General features: G+C 47.1%; 1 protein-coding gene across 4 annotated transcripts in view; it reads left to right on the top strand.

Moving 5' to 3' along the window:
• The window catches only part of FBXO16 (F-box protein 16), a 78,700-nt gene that overhangs the window by 19,134 nt on the left and 36,086 nt on the right, over positions 1-23,480 (top strand). For 2 of the 4 annotated variants that reach the window (XM_075860855.1, XM_075860856.1), the window contains exons 2-4: positions 3,412-3,536; positions 6,915-6,950; positions 19,132-19,338. In XM_075860855.1, coding sequence (XP_075716970.1) covers positions 3,412-3,536; positions 6,915-6,950; positions 19,132-19,338 — 368 coding nt within the window. The remainder of the gene's footprint in view (positions 1-3,411; positions 3,537-6,914; positions 6,951-19,131; positions 19,339-23,480) is intronic. The other 2 variants (XM_075860857.1, XM_075860858.1) reach the window with 2 other exon arrangements.

The raw sequence follows: 23,480 nt of genomic DNA, 5'->3' as shown, positions 1-23,480 counted from the left end.
TTTCCCTTTTTTTTCTCTATCCGGCCCAGACCACTGTGACGACTTATTCCAGCCACGACTCGTCTCTGCAGAATTTGACACATTTTGGTTTCTCGCTTTTCAAGCACCCACCACACCTATACCCCATCCTCTAAACAAACTCGTAATCTACAGTGCCCCAGATGGTAATAATGATCCCTCAGTGCTTGACACAATAAAAGTGCCCCTTCAGTAACTGTGCCCCCACAGCAGTAATGCCCCCTTTGTGCCCCTGTAGATAGCGACACACATAGCCCCCCTGTAGATAGCGCCACAGTCCTCCCCCCTTATATAGTGCCACACAACCCCCCTTAGTAGATTGTGCCACACAGCCCCCCCTTAGTAGATCGTGCCACACAGCCCCCCCTTAGTAGATCATGCCACACAGCCCCACTTAGTAGAAAGTGCCATACAGCCCCTCTTGTATATAGTGACACACAGCACCCCTCCCTTGTATATATAGTGCCACACAGCCCCCGTACCTTGTATATTGAGCCACAATGCCCTCCCCTTGTATATAGTGCCACAATGCCCTCCCCTTGTATATAGTGCCACACACCCTCCCTCCTTGTATATAGTGCTGCACAGCAATCCCCCCCCTGTATATTGCCACACAGCCCCCCTCCCTTGTATACAGTGCCACACATAAACCCCCTTATTTATAGTGCTACACAGCCCTCCTCTCCCTTGTGTATAGTGATACACATCCCCCCTCCCTTGTATATAGTGCAATATAGAACCACCCTTGTATATAGTGCCACACAGCACCCCCTCTCTTGTATATAGTGTCACACAGTGACCCCCTTGTATATAGTGCTACACAGAACCCCCCCTTGTATATAGTGGCACACAGAACCTAGCCTTGTATATAGTGCAACAACCCCCTGTATATAGTGCTACACAGCCCCCTCTCCCTCGTATATAGTGCTACACAGCACCCACTTGTATATAGTGATACACAGTGCCCCCCTTGTATATAGTGCCACACAGAACCTAGCCTTGTATATAGTGCCACGGTATATAGTGGTACACAGCCCCCCTCCCTTGTATATAGTGCTACACAGCGCCCCCTTGTATATAGTGCCAAACAGAACCCCTCTTGTATATAGTGCCACACAGAACCCCCCATTGCCTATAGTAACACCCACCTCCCTTGTATATAGTGGTACACAGCCCCCCTTGCATATAGTGCCACACAGAACCCCCCTTGTGTATATAGTGCCACACCCCTCTCTTGTATATAGTGCCACCCTCCTCCCTTGTATATAGTGTTACACAGCCCCCCTTGAATATAGTGCCACACAGCGCCCCCCGCCTTGTATATAGTGTGACACAGCGCCCCCTTGTATGTGTATATATATATATATACTGCCACCCCCGTTATATATAGTGCTACACAGCCCCCTCCCTTGTATATAGTGCTACATAGCCCCCTCCCTTGTATATAGTGCCACACAGAACCCCCCCTTGTATATAGTGCCACACCCCTCTCTTGTATATAGTGCCACCCTCCTCCCTTGTATATAGTGTTACACAGCCTCCCTTGTATATAGTGCTACACAGCGCCCCCCCTGTATATTGCCACATAGCCCTCACCCCAAAATAATATTTTTGTACTTACCTTGCCCCGTTCCCGCGACGGACCGAGGGATGCACTACCTCTTTGGGGAACGCATGCGTAGACCAGCGTGATGCAGTGACGTCATCACGCTGGCCTGCGCAGAGAGTCTACCCAGGGCCTTATAGGCTGCAGGCCTAACGTGACCTGCAGCCTATAGTATTCAATTTTATCTGCGTCCTGAGGATGCAGATACAAGTGAATGTGGCTGTCGCTAGCACCAGGCCCCCTCCGGTACTAGCGATTCCGTCGGGCATGAGGGGGCCCGTGCCGCCTGGCCCATAAATGTTATGGGCCAGGTGGTGCGGGCCCCATAGCAGCGCGGGCAGGGGGCCCTAAGATGATGGGGGCCCCAGGAAATTGCCCAGTTTGCCCCCCCCTAACGCCGGCCCTGGATATAATAGGAAATATGGACTGGGGCTGGACAACCCCTCTAAGAAGTTTTGGAGCTAGTCAAGTGATTTCTGTCAGCCAATCAGCTTAAAGGGCCATTCATTTTTTGGGACTGGAAACCCCCTTTAAGCAGGATAGACACAGTGCAGCATACAGCTGTTTTAGGGCATATTATCACGTGGTGTAATTGCTGCAAATTTTCCGTCCGGATCTGCAGGCGGAAAATGACGCACAGGAAATGTTCCCGGTGCAGATTATACATTTATGCAGCGAATTTGCTGCGCAATTGTTGCTAAATTTCCCGATTAGGTTTAGTGGGGAAGTCAAATTCTACAGCAAATGACATCTTTTGCGGAATTTGCTGCGAATATGCAGGATAAAAAAAAAGCCTATACTTACCACGTCCCTGCTCTTCCGGCCGCTCTGTGTCCACGCTGCCCCCTATGATGACATTTCATCACATGTAACTTGCAGCCAATCACATTTTATTTGATTTTTGCAGCGGCCGTTTTTCGCAGCGGAAAATTCTGCCACATATACGCCCACCATGTGCTGCTAATACTGCATGTTCTGGGTCGTGTTCTGTGCAGCGTATACGCCCTGTGTGAACATACACGTAAACTTATATCCGTCTCTGGGAAAGCTGGGTGACAGCCACAGTGGTGGCTAATAACACTCCCTTCAGTGTTGTCACCCAGCTTTCCCATGCTCCTGAATGACCAGTCTGCTTTAGTATAGAGTAATTTGGGAGTGGGGGATATGCTGCGGCAGAAGATTTGCCTCCCAGGACAGCTAGAACACCGTATTTGTGGTCGCCTGCTCCGGAAATTGCGCCTGTTTTATTTGTATGTGGGCCATACAGCCTGGTTGGATGCAGGAAATGTAATACCGCATCACTCGGTGGATTTGTCAATCTAAATGGGACTATGGGCGCTGTAATGGCGGCCATAATAATTGCCACCCAGCTTTCCCAGAATGGGATTTGCCTAAGAAAGCGTTGAATGGACGACTCTGATATTTTCCGGCAGGTATGGCCGCGCTCGGAGCCTCGCGTGTATTCGGATCGCGCAGCTCTAGTTTTAAATTTCACTAAATGTAAAAGGAATTAACTCCGTAAACCCTGCGTGTCATCATCTGTCCAAACATGTCAGCTGTGACAAATGACCGCAACCGCTCCACAAGTCAAACAGGCCTGAGCGCTAATCCCCAGTGACCGGCAGAATGACATTTTTGTACGAGCGATCGTAAAATCAGCGCAGCTTTGTGTAAATGTGGCGGCTGCGCGGGTGAGTAGACTGGGTAAATACGGAGAAGCACGCAGTGGGGGAGGGGGCGCTGATCCGCCATCACCTCTCATCTCTTTTCTCTTTCCTGGAATGTAGAAGAAATGGCGTTTGCTCCACCTAAGAACATGGAGGGAGCGAAGCTGCAAACGAAAATGAGCACATGGACGCCCCTGAACCACCCGCTGATGAACGACAAGGTGGGGCGGCAGGCCGCTGATGGCGTACGGTTTTGCCGCTATTTTTGATGCTTTTGTTATTACGCAAACCAAAAAAGTCTCATGTAAATGTACCGGTACAGCAACGCACGCAACCTCAATGTTTACCTGTAGGGGAAAATGTTGCGCCATAGTCTAATGTACGTTTGTATTAATTCCACACGGTTTTCAAGATCTCTTCTTGCGGTCATTGAATTGGAACTTGTTTCTGTCTAAGGCTATGTTCACACGCAGTGACTAAAAACGTCTGAAAATACGGAGCTGTTTTCAAGCGACAACAGCTCCTGATTTTCAGACGTTTTTTGTAACCACTCGCGTATTTTACGGCCGTTATCGGAGCTGTTTTTCAATGGAGTCAATGAAAAACGCCTCCAAAAATGTCCCAAGAAGTGACATGTACTTATTTTTCGCGGGCGTCTCTTTACGCGCCGTATTTTGACAGCGACGCGTAAAATTAAGCCTCGTGGGAACAGAATATCGTAAAACCCATTGACACAATGGGCAGATGTTTGTAGGTGTATTAGGGGCGTTTTCTCAGGCGTAATTCGAGGCGTAAAACGCCTGAATTACGTCTGAAAACCGTGCGTGTGAACATACCCTAGCAGATGAAAGTCTGTCTTGGTCATGTGATGGACACACCGGTGCAGGACACGTTAGAAGACTCAGCTCGGATAACTGTAACGAGTCATGCACCTGTGTGATCATCACATGACCAGGTCAGATTTAGATCCTATGGTCACAACTTTCTTTCTCATAGGGAAACTTGAAGTTGCCAGCGACTCACGGTAATGCCGCAATTGCATGTCACATCACGTCCAACTCTGTGTCGCCATGGAGCGCTGCTCTGAAGTGGTTTTATTGAAATAAAGTTTTGTGAAATGTTCTGTAACTTTCTTATACACTTAGAAACTTCTTAAAGAGGATCTGTCACCAGTTTATTCATTCTCTATCTCCTAACTAATCTAATGGGCTATGATGCTGATAATTACAATGTATTTTGTTTTTCAATAACGGTTATTATTTGCAGTTTTGTGCATTTTTCTAAATATATTAATATGGCTCTAATAGCCAAATGGGAGGGGACTCTTTCTTTTCACTCTGGGCGGTGTAATGTTTTCTGTATGACGCTGTCCAATCAGCATACAGCTCCTCCCACTTCCCTGCCCTGCAACACAGAGTATACAGCTTCCATTCCAGACTATGTATTCAACAGGTGATATCTCCGGTTGTTTCAGAACTGCGATCCTGGTGTCTTATGAAAGATTGGAATCTCCTCTTTTATATGACACCAGAACCGCTGTTCTAGGTGGTCCGCAGCCAGAAATATGGCTATTTGAAGTGATCCCCCTTCCCTCCAGCCTCAGTCTCTTGCGCTGTGTGAAGCAGCTTCATTCTGATTGGACAGTGTCAGAGGCTGGGAGGAGGCTCCACCTCCGGAGAATCGCTGCTGTTACCTCCCACTTGTCTAGTACAGCCTTATTTACATATTTAGAAAAAAACTCATAACTTCTAAAATAATAAACATTTTGGGACCCAATTTCCACTATTATTATCAGTGTGACCGCGCCTATTAGATTAGCCAGGAGATTGGGCGTTATTAAACTAGTGACAGATCGTTTCTGTTCACATGGTGCATCTGCTTATTACCGCAAACACGCCATGGTTTTTGCGAAATCGCTGCAAGACAACAGCATTTTGGGGCAATTTTGCGGTAGTCTCGGCAAAAAAACGCAATTTGACCGCACTGTGTGAATAGACGGTAAAAATCTCTGCTTACTGGCAGGCCCCATGCACACGACCCTAAAAATCATCCGTAATTGCGGACCGTAACTATGGTCCGCAATTACGGACCCATTCACTTCTATTGACCACGGACAACTTCCCGTATATTTGCGGGAAGGTGTCCGGGCCGTAGAAATGTTCAGAAAATTATGGAACATGTCCGTTCTTTTGCTTTTTACAAGCCGTGCTCCCATACTTTGTATTGTACTGCCACACATGTACCTTGCACAGGCCGAAAATGCAGCCCACCGTGCCCGTAATTGCGGCTTGTGATTACAAGCACGGCCGTGTGCAGGGGGCCTTAGGGAATGTAAACATCAATTCAGAGGCTGAAAACCTAGTCTTGATCTAGTCCTGCTCACACAGCTGAATGTTTTTAGAAGTATCTGTCCAGTACAGCAGCAGCAGCACAAATCTGTCCTGAAGGCTTGTTACAATGTATCAGTGGGGGTAAAGCGTATCAGCCTGGAGTCTAGGATAAGAGATGCTGCCTTCAGCTCATAGAGGGTTGATTACTCTAGACCAGTGGTTCCCAACAGGGGTGCCGTGGCACTCCTCTGAACCACTGTGGCCGTGCTTTTTCTCCTCACGGCGCAAAGTGCTTGTCAGGAGGAGGAGATTTTTTGCAGCCAACTTGTATTTAGCACCCCCCACATCTGTAGATGGCACCCTGTGGCCGGGAATTCCGCTCCTGAATGAAGCGCTTGATGTCTCTGTCCATATATGGAGTGGAATCCCCGGTCACCGGCAATGCTGTGGATGGGCATTCCGCTTCAGGGTTTGCCCCTGATGTCTCTGTCCATATATGGACAGAGACATCATGCGCTCCCTTCAGGAGCGGAATCCCCGGCAACATGGGGATTCCTCTCCTTCCGGGAGTTACAGTGCGCTATGTATAGGAAGGGGGGGGGGGGTGCCATCTACAGAGGTGGGGGGGCGCTATCTACAATGGGGCTGTGTGGCACTACCTATAAGGTGCTGTGTGGCACTACCTACAAGGGGGCAATGTAGTAAGTACCTTTACGCAGAGTATCCGCCCTGTGTGAACTTACCGTAATGAGCGGCTCAGATGGGGCAATTGAACATGATCAGGACAGGTTTTCAATTTCAGAATGTATAAATAAATTCCACATTCACTGACAGCAAGCAGAGAAATCATCTTATATATCAGTACAGTTACTTCACTTTAGATTTAGTCTACGGTTCAATGGCGACTTTTGATTGTGCAACAGTCGCCGTAAAATTGTGGGTTACTGCAACTATCGTGTTTCTCACTAAAGCGGGAAAAGTACGACAAAAAGGGGTCATGGAGCCCCAGTCTTAAAGCAGTATTCCCATGTTACACATTTATGGCACGTCCACTGGATATACTATAAATATGTTATACGTGCGGGTCCAACCTGTGGACTGCCACCTATCAGGAGAATCGGTCGCAGGTAGAAGTTGCAGCTATCACGCATTTATGGCATATCCATTCCTGTGTAAGGTGGGAATGCCCCTTTAAACTGTTCAGATATTGAGTTCTGTCCCGCTCTATCACATTGTATCCTATGTGCACTGTATACATGTGACTTACTGCTGTGGACCTCTGTGTTTATATAGGTGTTTGAAGAAAGAGGAGCTTTACTCGGAAAGTGGGTACGAGGCGATCCTCCGTCCATTCATTCACGTGATGTATAAGTCATGATGACTGTTCTACTCCTGTCCCCCATGATCAATAGGGTTTTATTGTGTCCATAAATATTCTGTGACATCGTCATTTTTATGTTATTCCTCTAATGTTTGCTAGAAAAAGAATAATATTCTATACAGCTCTATAGATGGAGCTTCATGGCCTTCACACCCATACTGATCTACTAGTAATTCACATATAGAATTCATCTACATAAACAGCAGAGTCACTGTGTACATACATTACATTACTTATCCTGTACTGATCCTGAGTTACATCCTGTATTATACTCCAGAGCTGCACTCACTATTCTGCTGGTGGAGTCACTGTGTACATACATTACTTATCCTGTACTGATCCTGAGTTACATCCTGTATTATACTCCAGAGCTGCACTCACTATTCTGCTGGTGGAGTCACTGTGTACATATATTACTTATCCTGTACTGATCCTGAGTTACATCCTGTATTATACTCCAGAGCTGCACTCACTATTCTGCTGGTGGTCACTGTGTACATACATTACATTACTTATCCTGTACTGATCCTGAGTTACATCCTGTATTATACTCCAGAGCTGCACTCCCTATTCTGCTTGTGAAGTCACTGTGTACATACATTACATTACTTATCCTGTACTGATCCTGAGTTACAGCCTGTATTATACTCCAGAGCTGCACTCACTATTCTGCTTGTGAAGTCACTGTGTACATACATTACATCACTTATCCTGTACTGATCCTGAGTTACATCCTGTATTATACCCCAGAGCTGCACTCACTATTCTGCTGGTGGAGTCACTGTGTACATACATTACATTACTTATCCTGTACTGATCCTGAGTTACATCCTGTATTATACTCCAGAGCTGCACTCCCTATTCTGCTTGTGAAGTCACTGTGTACATACATTACATTACTTATCCTGTACTGATCCTGAGTTACAGCCTGTATTATACTCCAGAGCTGCACTCACTATTCTGCTTGTGAAGTCACTGTGTACATACATTACATCACTTATCCTGTACTGATCCTGAGTTACATCCTGTATTATACCCCAGAGCTGCACTCACTATTCTGCTGGTGGAGTCACTGTGTACATACATTACATTACTTATCCTGTACTGATCCTGAGTTACATCATGTATTATACTCCAGAGCTGCACTCACTATTCTGCTGGTGGAGTCACTGTGTACATACATTACATTACTTATCCTGTGCTGATCCGGAGTTATATCCTGTATTATACTTCAGAGCTGCACTCATTATTCTGCTGGGGGAGTCACTGTGTACATACATTATATTACTTATCCTGTACTGATCCTGAGTTACATCCTGTATTATACTCCAGAGCTGCACTCACTATTCTGCTGGTGGAGTCACTGTGTATATGCATTACATTACTTATCCTCTACTGATCCTGAGTTACATCCTGTATTATACTCCAGAGCTGTCCTCACTATTCTGCTGGTGGAGTCACTGTGTACATACATTACATTACTTATCCTGTACTGATCCCGAGTTATATCCTGTATTATACTCCAGAACTGCACTCACTATTCTGCTGGTGGAGTCACTGTGTACATACATTACATTACTTATCCTGTACTGATCCTGAGTTACATCCTGTATTATACCCCAGAGCTGCACTCACTATTCTGCTGGTGGAGTCACTGTGTACATACATTACATTACTTATCCTGTACTGATCCTGAGTTACATCCTGTATTATACTCCAGAGCTGTACTCACTATTCTGCTGGAGGAGTCACTGTGTACACACATTACATTACTTATCCTGTACTAATCCTGAGTTGCATCCTGTATTATACTCCAGAGCTGCACTCACTATTCTGCTGGTGGAGTCACTGTGTACATACATTACATTACTTATCCTGTACTGATCCTGAGTTACATCCTATATTATACTCCAGAGCTGCACTCACTATTCTGCTGGTAGAGTCACTGTGTACATACATTACATTATTTATCCTGTACTGATCCTGAGTTACATCCTGTATTATACTCCAGAGCTGCACTCACTATTCTGCTGGTGGAGTCACTGTGTACATACATTACATTACTTATCCTGTACTGATCCTGAGTTATATCCTGTATTATACTCCAGAGCTGCACTCACTATTCTGCTGGTGGAGTCACTGTGTACATACATTACATTACTTATCCTGTACTGATCCTGAGTTACATCCTGTATTATACTCCAGAGCTGCACTGACTATTCTGCTGGTGGAGTCACTGTGTACATTACATTACTTATCCTGTACCAATCCTGAGTTACAGCCGGTAATATACTCCAGAGCTGCATTCACATTTGTGCAAGCTTCAGAGCTGAAATCTCCTAGCACTTCAGTGTCTTTGCTTGCTCTGGTTATTTGTCTTATTGGCTGTGTAGTCTTTGCACCAGGCACTGTACAGTAATCTGATGTCAGATACTTAGTCACATTGAAAGCTGCATCCATAACTGGCTTGCACTTCTTATTAGGCTGGATTCACACGCGCATGTTCGGTCCCGGACCGAACACTCTGCAGGGAGCCGGGCTCCTAGCATCATAGTTATGTACGACGCTAGGTGTCCCTGCCTCTCTGTGGAACTACTGTCCCGTACTAGTATGGGACAGTTGTCCTGCAGCGAGGCAGGGACTCCTAGCGTCGTACATAACTATGCTCGCTGCAGTGTGTTCGGTCCGGGACTTGCGGCCGAAATACGTTCCGTACATTACGGATGTAACATGCTCGTATGAACCCAGCCTAAGTCCGCACGTTCTGACAGATACTTGCTGACAGTCTAGCTGAGATCCCAACATGGACTGCATTCTGCTTCATGCCATTGTGGGCAATGTCGCTTCTTCCTTATACCAGGCAACTATACAGTGCCTGCTGAAAACACTACATCTCCCACAATTCATTGCAGTAGAGCATGCACTTTACAGACATAGAATTAGCAGAAGGAAGCAATAACATGCAAAGTCCAGCAGCCTTAGAGCTAACTAAAGACAAGCATAATAGTAAATGCAGCTCTGGATGTGACTGGAGTATAAAACATGTAAATCAAGGTCAGTACGATATCAGTAAAGAAAAATATTTTTTAAATTATTATATGCAAATTTATAGACCCCTGTTCTTGGACGCTCAATAATCTGGAGATCCAGTGCCGGACTGCCCGAGTTTTGCTGCACGCTCCACGTAGCGCCCGTCCTACGCTCGGTTACCCATCGTCCTGAGAACATTCCTTTTCATAATGAAACTTCTCATTCATTTCTTTCCGCCTACTTGTTCTAGAGCCGGGCAAACATTTGTATTATGTGGAGGGACACAGGTGTCATTGTATAGGAGGGCTGTGTGCTTAGTAAATGAGCCTGTAAATGATGGGAGTCGCTGTCATTACCCGAGCTTCAATATTTGTTAATTAACCCCCGAGTGCGTCTCCTTCGCTTACACGTGCAGAACGGCTTGACGTTAAATACACAGATTAGGGAGATAAGAGGATGATGGGGGAGATCTCACATAGACACAGGTGGGACCTCGGATGAGCTCGGAAGGCGGTTGTATACGGGGACGACAGCCATGCAGCAGGATAAAGACTTAAAGGGGATGTTCACCTGCAACTACCTTGTGACCTGGGGCGTAGCTAAAGGCTCATGGGCCCCGGTACAAAAGTTCTTCTTGGGCCCCCCAACCTCTTCATGGCCGACGGCCCGCAGCATTCAACTGCATCGCTGGGTCTCCTAAGTGACCCATCAATGCAGCCCCAACAGCCAGGGGCGTAGATAAGGTCTTAAAACGTGAGCGGCAATAGCCCCAATACATATGTCCCCTCCCCCCCAAATGAGTCTATATATATCTATCAAAGACAGCATATCTATAGAACTATGACCCCTATAACTTAGGATTACATACAGAAGCTCAGCAGACAGTATCACACATCATAGGCTTAGATACAGCAGCTCAGCAGACAGTTTCACACATCATAGGCTTAGATACAGAGCCCAACGAACATTATTGCACATGATCGGCTTAGATACAGGGCCCAGTAGGCAGTATCTACATGGTGGGCTTAGATACAGCGCCTCAGCAGGCAGTATCACACATCATAGACTTAGATATAGAGCCCAACGAACAGTATCACACATGGTAAGCTTAGACACAGCAGCTCAGCAGACCGTTTCACACATCATAGGCTTAGATACAGAGCCCAGCAGACAGTATCACACATGGTCGGCTTAGATACAGGGCACAGCACACAGTATCACACATGGTAGGCTTAGATACAGGGCCCTCAGACAGTATCGCACATGGTCGGCTTAGATACAGGGCACAGCACACAGTATCACACATGGTCGGCTTAGATACAGGGCCCTCAGACAGTATTGATATACCCTCCTCGCTCCTGATCCTGGTTCTCTTCGGCTCCGTGCTCCGCGTGGGTCCTGACGCCATTCAGCATCATGACGTTGTGTCCCGACTCAGGCGCGAGGAGGGTAAGTTTACCGTTACTGTAGTTACAAGGGCCCGTGTAGTTTATTACATAGACCCCAGTTACTACAGTAACAGACCTGCCTGGTTTCGGGGCCTGGTTGCAATTGCGACCCTCATAGCTACTCCACTGCTTGTGACAAGTTATTAAAGGGACTTCCCAGTCTTATAAAAAGTCTGCAATTTTCTAATATACATTGCATTTTAATCCCTTTTCAATTTCTAGATCACTGCTTGCTGTCACAGAACAGAAACATTCTTGTTTAAATCCAGAGGCTGAAAACATGTACTCACCTGAGGCATCATGCACACGACCGTTTCCGTTTTATCGAACCCATACACTAGAATGGGGGAGACGGACCACTAATATGGGCATGAATAGGACATGTTCTATAATTTACAGAACGGACACACTGATCGTAAAAAACGGATAACGGATTTGTGCATGGCCCCATAGAAATGAATGGTCCAGTGTGTTATCCGCAAATAAAAATAAATGGATAGGACACTGAAGAAAACAACGGTCGTGTGCATGAGCAGAGCTGTGGATTTGTTACAATGTAGTAGCTGACAGTTGATTGTCCACTCTGCTACTTTTAATTGTGTGTGCTGAACTAGCTGAGGATGAGTTTTCAGCCTCCTGAATATGAATGGGAATGCTTCCATCCACTGACAGCAAGCAGAGATCTGGAAAATTGTGAGATATTGATAGACAAAGTATATGAGAATGTTGCAGAACTTTCTATCATACAATGATTAGGCTTTATTAACATAAGACTAGAGAACCCCTTTATGATAGTATAGGCGGGGAACCCTGCTCAGAATGGAGGTGCTGTTTCCAGGGTGTCAGGACCCGTTGTTTGGCATTGAGAGATAGGACAACACATTGTACCAAACCTCATTACCCCTTCTCTGCCCCCAGTCCAGTGACATTTTAACCTTGTGCTCAAGACCTGATCAATCTGAGACAGACTGGTTGCTAGGGACACACTGGCTGACAACCCTATATAGAAGGTTGTAGCTGTTACATTGTATCCATAGCAACCAGTCTGCCTCACATGACTCCGCTCTTTAGTCCGGCTTTAATCGTCATGTTTTACGTCACAAATTCTGTGCTGATAATTTTTTTAATATGTCCTTATAGCAGTCAGAGCTTTGTTTGTAATAGATCTAGATTTATAATATTCCATTCTAGCTACCCGCAGCCACCACTAGAGGGAGTATGTTCACATGGGTCGTGGTTTGAATGAAAAAAATCCGATGCGGGATGGATCTGGACACTCCTAGGCTTCTCCGCAGGGAATCCACGTCTAGAATTTCCGCAACATCTGTACGGACACAGATTTCCCATTTAATTCATTGGGAGGCGGATTTTGGCACAGAATCCAAGAGGAAATCTGCAATGTGTGAACAGTGCCTACTGAATACAGTGTTATTATGGAGTTCAATGTATGAATAGTATGCAGTAAGCTCCTGAGCTCCCCCTAGTGGTGGCTGCAGGCAGAGTTATATGCTTTAATTTGATACCTATTGCATGGGATTTGAAGCTCTGTATTAAAAAAACAAATATTAAAAAATGAATAAGCCCAGAATTTTGAATCTATATAGATAAAAAAAATGAATGGTTTTTAAGGATGGACATAACCTGAGAGCTGGATTGTCCCTGTACTGACAGCAGAGCAGGGGAGGGCCCTCCACAATCCAATACTTTATATACGTAGTATCAATAAAAGGCATGGAAATACAATCCAAGTGAAGAAGTGAAGTTCAGCCTGCTCTATTAATCAGATTTTTACATCATTTTCTTAAACATATTTTACCCCCCTCCATCCATCCTGATCAGAAAGCCATAGAGGAGTGCAGAATGTAAATCTGGGCATATCTCTCTGCTGATTGGCCGATCATATGGCCGGTTCCCTCACACTTTTTTTTTTTTTTGTAAAAGTGCCATTGAGCCAGTTACCAGACAGTGCACTTTCTTTCGTGGTCCATCATTTAGAAGGAGCTATTTAAAGCGACCTTCCAGTCCCGGGACAACATTTTATATATGATCGGTGTATATAGAGTCATAATATCTGATGCCCTCTAGCTGTGCCCTTCTGCCGTGGATCCGCCGTTTTAGGGTACCCTTTGAGCTGTCCCACAATGGCGGCAGCGCTTCTAGGACTCAGAGTCTGAGACACTCCCTCTGTTCTCGGATTGGCCAGAGTTGCTCACATGAGTAGCTCTGTCCAATCCGTGAGCAGAGGGAGTGTCTTAGACTCGGTCTGAGAAGCGCTTCGGCCATTTTGAGACAACACAAAGGGGACCCTAAAACAGCGGATCCACGGTAGAGGGGCACAGCTAGAGGTCACCAGGTAATAATACTCCATGTACCCCATCACATTTATCATTTTGTCCTAAGACCGGAGGGTCTCTTTAATAGGGTGCCCGGAATGCTGGGCAGGGGGAGGCTTGTTAGGACCTATAACGCCATGTCACCAGTACTGATGATGTGGGCAACTGTAACTGAACACCCCGGGCTAAATTGTAGGGGGGTTCAAAACATCAGAGATCCGCACAGCCGTTTCTCACTACATATTATAATGTACGTAGCCCATAGGAGAGAATAACAATGCAAGACCCGGGCTAAGCTTTGAAGAACTCGGATCCTAATGTAATTCCTAAAATAATCCAGAATAGAGCAAAAAAAAGAGGTTCTGCAGGGCTCTGAGAGCAGATCAGTCAGGAGGCGCGTGGTTGATTGATGCCTCATTACACAACTGCCGAGGAAGTGAACGTAGATCTCATGATTGGTGTTTCCAGGCTATACCCGGGACACCTGCACAATGGTCTCCTATTAGGTGGTACACACAGAGGCTTTGATGTAGTAACCGAGACCCCCGTCCAGTCAGACAAGCCACGACCTTAATTGACCTCTATTCTCAAGAAACCGTAATTAGGGGCTTTTAAAGAACCGTCCTAACCTGTAATAAGACCATTACGTGTCGTGTTTATTGCTTTATGGGGCACATGATTGTAGATTATTATCCAAAGCTCGCACTCTTAGTTTCTGGGCTGAGGACCCCCCCCCCCCCCCCCCATATTGGTAAATCAGAGACATGACATAATATTGGCTGACACACTTTATTTTGACGGTTTCTCCACATCGTCGGCCATTCATTCACCACGTTCCTTCTGATATCCATCATGTCATAATTTTTATCTATCGTGGCAGATAATTGGCACCTTTTAGAAGTTTCTGGTACGATCGGCCAATCAGATGGTTGTAAATGCATTTATTTATTTGCAGTTGCTTACATAGCGCCAACATACTCTGCAGCGCTGTACAACGATTGTTATCAGTCACTGTCCCCAATGGGGGTCAGGACAATTTCAATTGACCTATTAGTTTTGTAGAGCATGTACACACGCCATGCACATATTTTCCTTGGTCGGATTCAAAGCAGCGTTTGGCAGACACACATGTCAAGATTGGGCAGCCCCTTTTTAGATAGTGCCGCAGTGCCCTCGGTGGATGCTGCCGCAGTGCCCTCGGTGGATGCTGCCGCAGTGCCCTCTGTAGATAATGCAAAACACCCCTAGATGCTGCCACAGTGCCCTCTGTAGATGATGCCGCCACAGTGCCCTCTGTAGATGATGCCGCCACAGTGCCCTCTGTAGATGATGCCGCCACAGTGCCCTCTGTAGATGATGCTGCCACAGTGCCCTCTGTAGATGATGCTGCCACAGTGCCCTCTGTAGATGATGCTGCCACAGTGCCCTCTGTAGATGATGCTGCCACAGTGCCCTCTGTAGATGATGCTGCCACAGTGCCCTCTGTAGATGATGCTGCCACAGTGCCCTCTGTAGATGATGCTGCCACAGTGCCCTCTGTAGATGATGCTGCCACAGTGCCCTCCGCAGATGCTGCCACAGTGCCCTCCGCAGATGCTGCCACAGTGATGTCAGGGGCTTGCCCAGAGCTGGGGTCCCGGAGCAGAGCCACTTCTAGCACTCTGCCTGGGATTCCAGCTCTGCTCCTGACATCACTGTCCATATATGGACAGAGATGTCAGGGGCAACCCCAGAGCTGGAGTCCCGGGCAGAGCGCTAATAGGCTCTTCCTGGGACTCCAGCTGTGCTCCTGACATCACTGGGACTCCTGCTCTGGGGAAGCCGCTAACATCATTGTCGATGTATGGACAGCGGTGTCAGAGGCTTCCCCAGAGTCCCAGAGCAGAGCCTATACTAGCGCTCTGCCCGGGACTCCGGCTCTGGGGCATCCCCAGACATCGTGTGTCCAAACATGGACACCGATGTCAGGGGATTCCACAGAGTCACGGAGTAAAACCTATACAAGCGACTCTGTGTCCCGCGGGCCGCAGATGACAGCCCCAGGGGCCGCGTGCTTGAGAGCCCTGCATTAGACTAATTTTGGCCGAATCCACCAATTTCAGTTGGATCGGCGGACCATCTATCGTGTATTAGATGTTAGATTGACATTAGTTCGGCAGATATCGTGAAAAAAAAGGATCGGACATGTTGAAAATTAACATACCTGATCTTTGGCTCTCAAGGAAGAGTAGTCTGGCAGTGTCTCCCCATTGAGGGCTCATGCACGCTCGGCCGAACCAAGTATACCTGTGTATAGGGAGGTCGAGAGGAACAGCTGTCAGATGAATGAGTGTTCGGCGGAAAATTATTGAAAGTGTATGACCAGCTTCAGTTTTCATGCATACAGCCGTATTTCTACACATCTGGCCCATAGGATACCTCTGATTTTATATGCCATATTATACGTTTTCTCCCCTTAACGCATTACTTCTAGAGCAGAATGAGGTGCACCATAAGGCAGCACATGGAGTGCCAGAGGTCCCTAATACTCAAACTGATCATATCCAGCTGACACAGGTACTGGGCTCATCTGATACACTGTAACAAGCCCTGCATATGTGTAAGTTGGTTGTGATCAGGACAGGTTTTCAACCTCTGGATGTTAACAAGAATGTTCCCATTCACTGACAGGAAGCAGAGATCTTAAAAATGGTGAGGATTTGAAATCGAAAGCACATAAGACAATGGTAGAATGTTTCACTACACAACGATTAAAGGGATTGACATATTGCTAGTATATGTTACCAATGTCCATCGGCAGAGTTCCAGCCACTGTGACCCCCGCCGATCACTAGAATAAAATGGCGCTAGGAGAGCACCGTGCCACTTCGTGTATACTCAGCTTTCTCCAAAGGCGGCATGATCGTCCCTTTATAGCCAATGGTTGAGTATATGCAGTTAGGTCCAGAATTATTTGGACAGTGACACAAGTTTTGACATTTTAGATGTTTACCAAAACATATTGAATATACAGTTATATAATCAATATGAGCATAAAGTGCAGACTATCCGCTTTCATTTGAGGGTATTCACATCCTAATTTGAGGTAGGTTTTAGGAATTACGGCTCTTTAATATGTAGGTGCCTCTTTTTTCAAGGGACCAAAGGTAATTGGACAATTATCTCAAAAGCTATTTAATGGGCTGCTTGGGCTATTCCCTCGTTAATCCATTATCAATTAAGCAGGTAAAAGGTCTGGAGTTGATTCCAGGTGCGGCATTTGTATTTGGAAGCTGTTGCTGTGAACCCACAACATGAGGTCAAAGGAGCTCCCAATGCAAGTGAAACAGACCATCGTTAGGCTGAAAATAGAATCGGCCTCAAAAATAGAAATGCCAGATTAGACTTTGCCAAACAACATGTAAAGAAGCCGCCCAGTTCTGAAACCGCATGAAACTAAGATCAACCTGTACCAGAATGACGGGAAGAAGAAAGTATGGAGAAGGCTTGGAACGGCTCATGATCCAAAGCACACCACATCCTCTGTAAAACATGGTGGGGGCAGTGTGATGGCATGGTGGGGGCAGTGTGATGGCATGGTGGGGGCAGTGTGATGGCATGGTGGGGGCAGTGTGATGGCGTGGTGGGGGCAGTGTGATGGCGTGGTGGGGGCAGTGATGGCGTGGTGGGGGCAGTGTGATGGCGTGGTGGGGGCAGTGTGATGGCGTGGTAGGGGCAGTGTGATGGCGTGGTGGAGGCAGTGTGATGGCATGGTGGAGGTAGCGTGATGGCATGGTGGAGGCAGCGTGATGGCATGGTGGGGGCAGCGTGATGGCATGGTGGGGGCAGCGTGATGGCATGGTGGAGGCAGCGTGATTGCATGGTATAGGCAGCGTGATGGCATGGTGGGGGCAGTGTGATGGCATGGTAGATTCTGTGTGATGGCATGGTGGGGGCAGTGTGATGGCATGGTGGGGGCTGTGTGATGGCATGGTGGGGGCAGTGTGATGGCATGGTGGGAGCAGTGTGATGGCATGGTGGGGGCAGTGTGATGGCATGGTGGGGGCAGTGTGATGGCATGGTGGGAGCAGTGTGATGGCATGGTGGGGGCAGTGATGGCATGGTGGGGGCAGTGATGGCATGGTGGGGGCAGTGTGATGGCGTGGTGGGAGCAGTGTGATGGCGTGGGGGGGGGCAGTGATGGCGTGGTAGGGGCTGTGTGATGGCATGGTGGGGGCAGTGTGATGGCATGGTGGGAGCAGTGTGATGGCGTGGTGGGGGCTGTGTGATGGCGTGGTGGGGGCTGTGTGATGGCGTGGTGGGGGCAGTGTGATGGCGTGGTGGGGGCAGTGTGATGGCGTGGTGGGGGCAGTATGATGGCGTGGTGGAGGCATTGTGATGGCGTGGTGGGGGCAGTGTGCTGGCATGGTGGGGGCTGTGTGATGGCGTGTTGGGGGCAGTGTGATGGCGTGGTGGAGGCAGTGTGATGGCGTGGTGGTGGCAGTGTGATGGCATGGGGGAGGCAGTGTGATGGCATGGGGGAGGCAGTGTGATAGCATGGGCATGCATGGCTGCCTGGCACTGGGTCACTGGTGTTTATTGATGATGTGACTGAAGACAGAAGCAGCCGGATGAATTCCGAAGTGTTCAGGGATTTACTTTCTGCTCAGATTCAACCAAATGCAGCAGATTGAATGGACGTCGCTTCACAGGACAGATGGACAATGACACAAAACATACTGTGAAAGCAACCCAGGAGTTTTATAAGGCAAAGTGGAATATTCCAATGGCCAATTCAATCACCAGATCTCAACCCGATCGAGCATTTCACTTGCTTAAGACAAAACTTAAGGCAGAAAGAGCCACACACAAGCAACAACTGAAGACGCTGCAGTAAAGGCCGGGCAAAGCCTCACAAAGGAGGAAACCCAGCGTGTGGTGATGTCCATGCGTTCCAGACTTCAGGCCGTCATTGCCTGCAAAGGATTCTCTACAAAGTATTAAAAAAAAGTTTTTTATTTATAGTAATGTTAATTTGTCCAATTACTTTTGAGCTCCTGAAATGAGGCGGCCGTGCAGAAAACTAGTTACAATTCATAAACGTTTCACAGGATATTTTGGTTCAACCCCTTGAATTAAACCTGAAATTCTAAACTTCAATTGTATCTCAGTTGTTTCATTTTATATTCAATGTGGTGGCAGCAGATCCCAAACCATGAAGATTGTGTCACTGTCCAAATAACTCTGTTCCGGACTGTAATCTTCCTATAGAGATTTGCAGCTCTGTACCCGGCCGCGCTGCACATGTAATAATCCGGTATTTGTTTTCTTGCTCTCAGTTTGACAAGTGGTCGGACGCTCAGCGGCGCCGCATCCTGTGTGACCTGTTTGAGAGATGCAACGTGTCCCAGCTCAGATTCTGCAGCGGCCATATGCAAGGAAAAGCCCCCAGAGACTGCGTGGATTTCAGCACTCTGCTCCCCAGGGTGATCAGCCTCTACATTTTCTCCTTCCTGGACCCTCGCAGCCTCTGCCGCTGTGCCCAGGTGGGTGCTGGTGGGACCTGTGCAGGAACAATGGGGCACAGAATGGATATTTATGTATTGCCGCACATTGTGATATACCAGAACAGATTCTCAGTCATCCGTCATCCTCCCCGGTTCACGTTGAATACGATGGGAATATTAATTTGCAACATTTTTGCTTTATCTTGCCAAAAGCGAACCACAGACCCGGCAAATCAATTCACCCGATGTTAATTAAAGCAGCGGTCCCCAACCTTTTTGGTCATGGTCATTCCAAGTTGCTTGTCCTCGGCTTTTCCGTGTAATATAAGTACAAAATTTTTCATAGCATTTGAACTGGGTTGCGGAAACCTCACATGCATGGGATGCAGATTGTCATCGAAATCCGTATCAAATTCAACATGTGTGAACGGGGCCTTAGGGTGAATTAAAAAAAACCTCTTATGCCACATGCACACGATGCGTATTATATGTGGATTTGCCGCATGTGTTTTAGTGCGGCAAATCCGCAGCGTAATACAGGACCAGCAAAGTAAATGAGATCTGCACGCCGCAGATTTTTTCTGCATATAAATTGACATGCGGTGCGTGTTTTATAATCTGCAGCATGTCAATTTATTTAGCGTTTCCGCTTGCAAATTGTATCTGCCAAGTTTTACAAAAATAACAAATCCGCAGCATAAAACCTGCACTGTATTTTCACATCAAAATGTAAAAACCGCACCTAAAAATGCACTATTAGGGCGCGTCCACATGTTGCGGAATTGCTGTGTTTTTTCCGTCCTGAATTGCGGACAGAAAAAACGCAGCAGAACACAGTAGCAGCAAAGTGGGTGGGATTTAACAAATCTCATCCACGCGCTGCGTAAAAATTCCGACCAGAAACTGACCTGCGGTGCGTATTTTTCGAACCTCCGCATGTCAATTCTTGCTGCGGAAAGTGGACTGAATTGCTGCGTTTTTCAGGGGAGATGTCGCCATATCCCAGCATTGAGAACGCTGCAAAATACGCAGCATTTTCTGTAGTCAAAAATGCAGGAAATGGTGTGTTTTTTCTGCAGCGGAACGTCTGCTACTTTCAACGGAATTGCTGCACAAATTTTCTGCAGCAATTCTGTTCTCTATGGACATGTCCTTAGGTGCGGATTTGACCTGCTGCTTTACCTGCGGTTTTGATGCAGATTTTCTGCACCAAATTCCTCAACGCAGTGGCGGACACAGACTGCAAAAGGCCCCTGTGCAGATAATGTGCCAGGGCCCCCCCCCACCCACCCCGCAAACTTCTCATGGCCGACGGTCCGCTTTCAGCTGCATCGCTGGGTCTCCTAAGTGACCCAACAATGCAGCACTAGCAGCCGGGGCGTCACTAAGGCTGGGTTCACACACACACTATTTACGGACGTAATTTGGGCGTTTTAGCATTGAATTACATCCGAAAATGCGGCTCAAAAGCGTCGGAAAACATCTGCCCATTCATTTGAATGGGTCTTACGATGTTCTGTGCCGATGGTCATTTTTTTTTACGCGCCGCTGTCGAAAGGCGGCGCGTAAAAAACTGCCTGTCACTTCTTCAGATGTAAATGGAGCCGTTTTCCATGGACTCCATGGAAAACCAGCTTCAATTACTTCCGTAGTGGACGCAGCAAAAGACGCCTGCACATGCCATTACGGCTGAAATTACGGTGCTGTTTTCTCCTGAAAACAGCACAGTAATTTCAGCCGTAACAGACGCTGCCGTGTGAACATACCCTCAGGGCTTAAAATGTCCGGGAAATAGCCCCAATACATATGTGTCCGCCCCAAAAAAAAGTGTGTGTATAGGAGACAGCATAGCATATCTATAGCACTACGACCCTATAAACTATGGATAGGATTAGATACAGTGGCTGAGCAGACAGTATCACACATGATAGGATTAGATACAGTGGCTCAGAAGGCAGTATCACACATGATAGGATTAGATACACAGCTCAGCAGACAGTATCACACATGATAGGATTAGATACAGTGGCCCAGCAGACAGTATCACACATGATAGGATTAGATACAGTGGCTCAGCAGACAGTACCACACATGATAGGATTAGATACAGTGGCTCAGCAGACAGTACCACACATGATAGGATTAGATACAGTGGCTCAGCAGACAGTATCACACATGATAGGATTAGATACAGTGGCTCAGCAGACAGTACCACACATTATAGGATTAGATACAGTGGCTCAGCAGACAGTATCACACATGATAGGATTAGATACAGTGGCTCAGCAGACAGTATCACACATGATCGGATTAGATATAGGGCCCAGCACAGTATCATACATGATTGGATTAGATACACAGCTCAGCAGACTGTATCACACATGATAGGATTAGATACAGGGCCCAGCTCGCTGACATTGCGGCTCCAGCGCTGGACCCAGGAAAGGTAAGAATAATAATTTTGCTTCTTTATGTGTTACTGATTATTTTTGTGTGTTTGTGTTTTTTTTACAGGTTCGGTTGTTGGACTTCGGATACGAGGACTTCAATGACGGCGTTTTTTTTATTCTCAATAAAATGGTTAATGAGGGTTGTGTTTTTATTTCAATAAAAAAAATTTCTATGTGCTTGTATCTTTTTAAACTTTATTATCACCGCCTTAGTAATGGCCGCTGGCTGATTGACAACCTCCATTACTAAGGCGAGGCTTAATGTTAGCCGGTGCAGAGTCTACACTAACCCCCATTATTACCCCGGTACCCACCGCCACCAGGGGTACTGGGAAGAGCCGGGTACAAACCAGTACCCGACCAGCTGTAGTGACGGGCAGGCACCGGGGTGGCCGCAGGCTGGTAGTATTAGGCTGGGGAAGGCCAAAAACAGTGGCCCTTCCCACCCTTGTAATGCTGCCTGCTGCTGCTGTGTTGTATCTGGCTGGTTATGAAAATTGGGGGGGACCCGACATCGTTCTTTCCAATTATTTTTTAAATGACGTGGCGTCCCCCCCATTTTCATAACCAGCCAGATACAATAAAGCAGCAGCAGCCTAGCATCACCAGGGTAGGAAGGGCCACTGTATCTGGCCTTTCCCCTCCTGATAATACCAGCCTGCGGCCACCCCAGTGGCCGACCATCACTACAGATGGTCAGGTACTGGATCGTACCCGGCTCTTCCCAGCACCCCTGGTGGCGGTGGGTACCGGGGTAATAAAGGGGGTTAGTGTTAGCCTCTGCACCGGCTAACACTAAGCCCTGCCTTAGCAATGGATGCTGTCAATCAGCCGGCGGCCATTACTAAGGCGGTAGTAATATAGTTTAAAAAAAACCACAAAGACATAGAAAAAATATTTTATTGAAATAAAAAAAAAAAACACAACCCTCATTAACCATTTTATTAATAAAAAAAAAAGCTGTCATCGAAGTAGTCCTGGAATCCGCCGTAGTCCAACGACCGAACCTGTAAGAAAACACACAAAAAATGATTAGTAACACATGTGTTAGGGTATGTGCACACACACTAATTACGTCCGGAATTGACGGACGTATTTCGGCCGCAAGTACCGGACCGAACACACTGCAGGGAGCCGGGCTCCTAGCATCATAGTTATGTACGACGCTAGGAGTCCCTGCCTCGCTGCCGGACAACTGTCCGGTACTGAAAACATGATTACAGTACAGGACAGTTGTCCCACAGCGAGGCAGGGACTCCTAGCGTCGTACATAAGTACGACGCTAGGAGCCCGGCTCCCTGCAGTGTGTTCGGTCCGGTACTTGCGGCCGAAATACATCCGTCACTTACGGACGTAATTAGTGTCTGTGCACATACCCTAAGGCTTAGATACAGGGCCCATGTGTGATACTGTCTGTGGGACCCTGTATCTAAGCCTACCACAAGGTAGGCTTAGATACAGGGTCCAGCAGACAGTAATCTTATACAGTATAAGATTACTGTGTGCTGGGGCCCTGTATCTAAACCTACAGTGTGGTAGGCTTAGATACAGGGCCCAGCAGACAGGATCACGCATGGGCCATGTATCTAAGCCTACCATGTGATTGGCTTAGATACAGGGCCCAGCAGACAGCATCACACAATCTGTGATCCTGTCTCATGGGCCCCCTAAGCCTGCTACATCGTAGGCTTAGGGGTTGTGCAGTCCCTAAACATTGATGGCCTATCCTCA

The sequence above is a fragment of the Rhinoderma darwinii genome, chromosome 4 (assembly GCF_050947455.1).
Source record: "Rhinoderma darwinii isolate aRhiDar2 chromosome 4, aRhiDar2.hap1, whole genome shotgun sequence".
NCBI lineage: Eukaryota > Metazoa > Chordata > Amphibia > Anura > Rhinodermatidae > Rhinoderma > Rhinoderma darwinii.
This window is presented reverse-complemented; position numbering and strand designations above follow the sequence as displayed.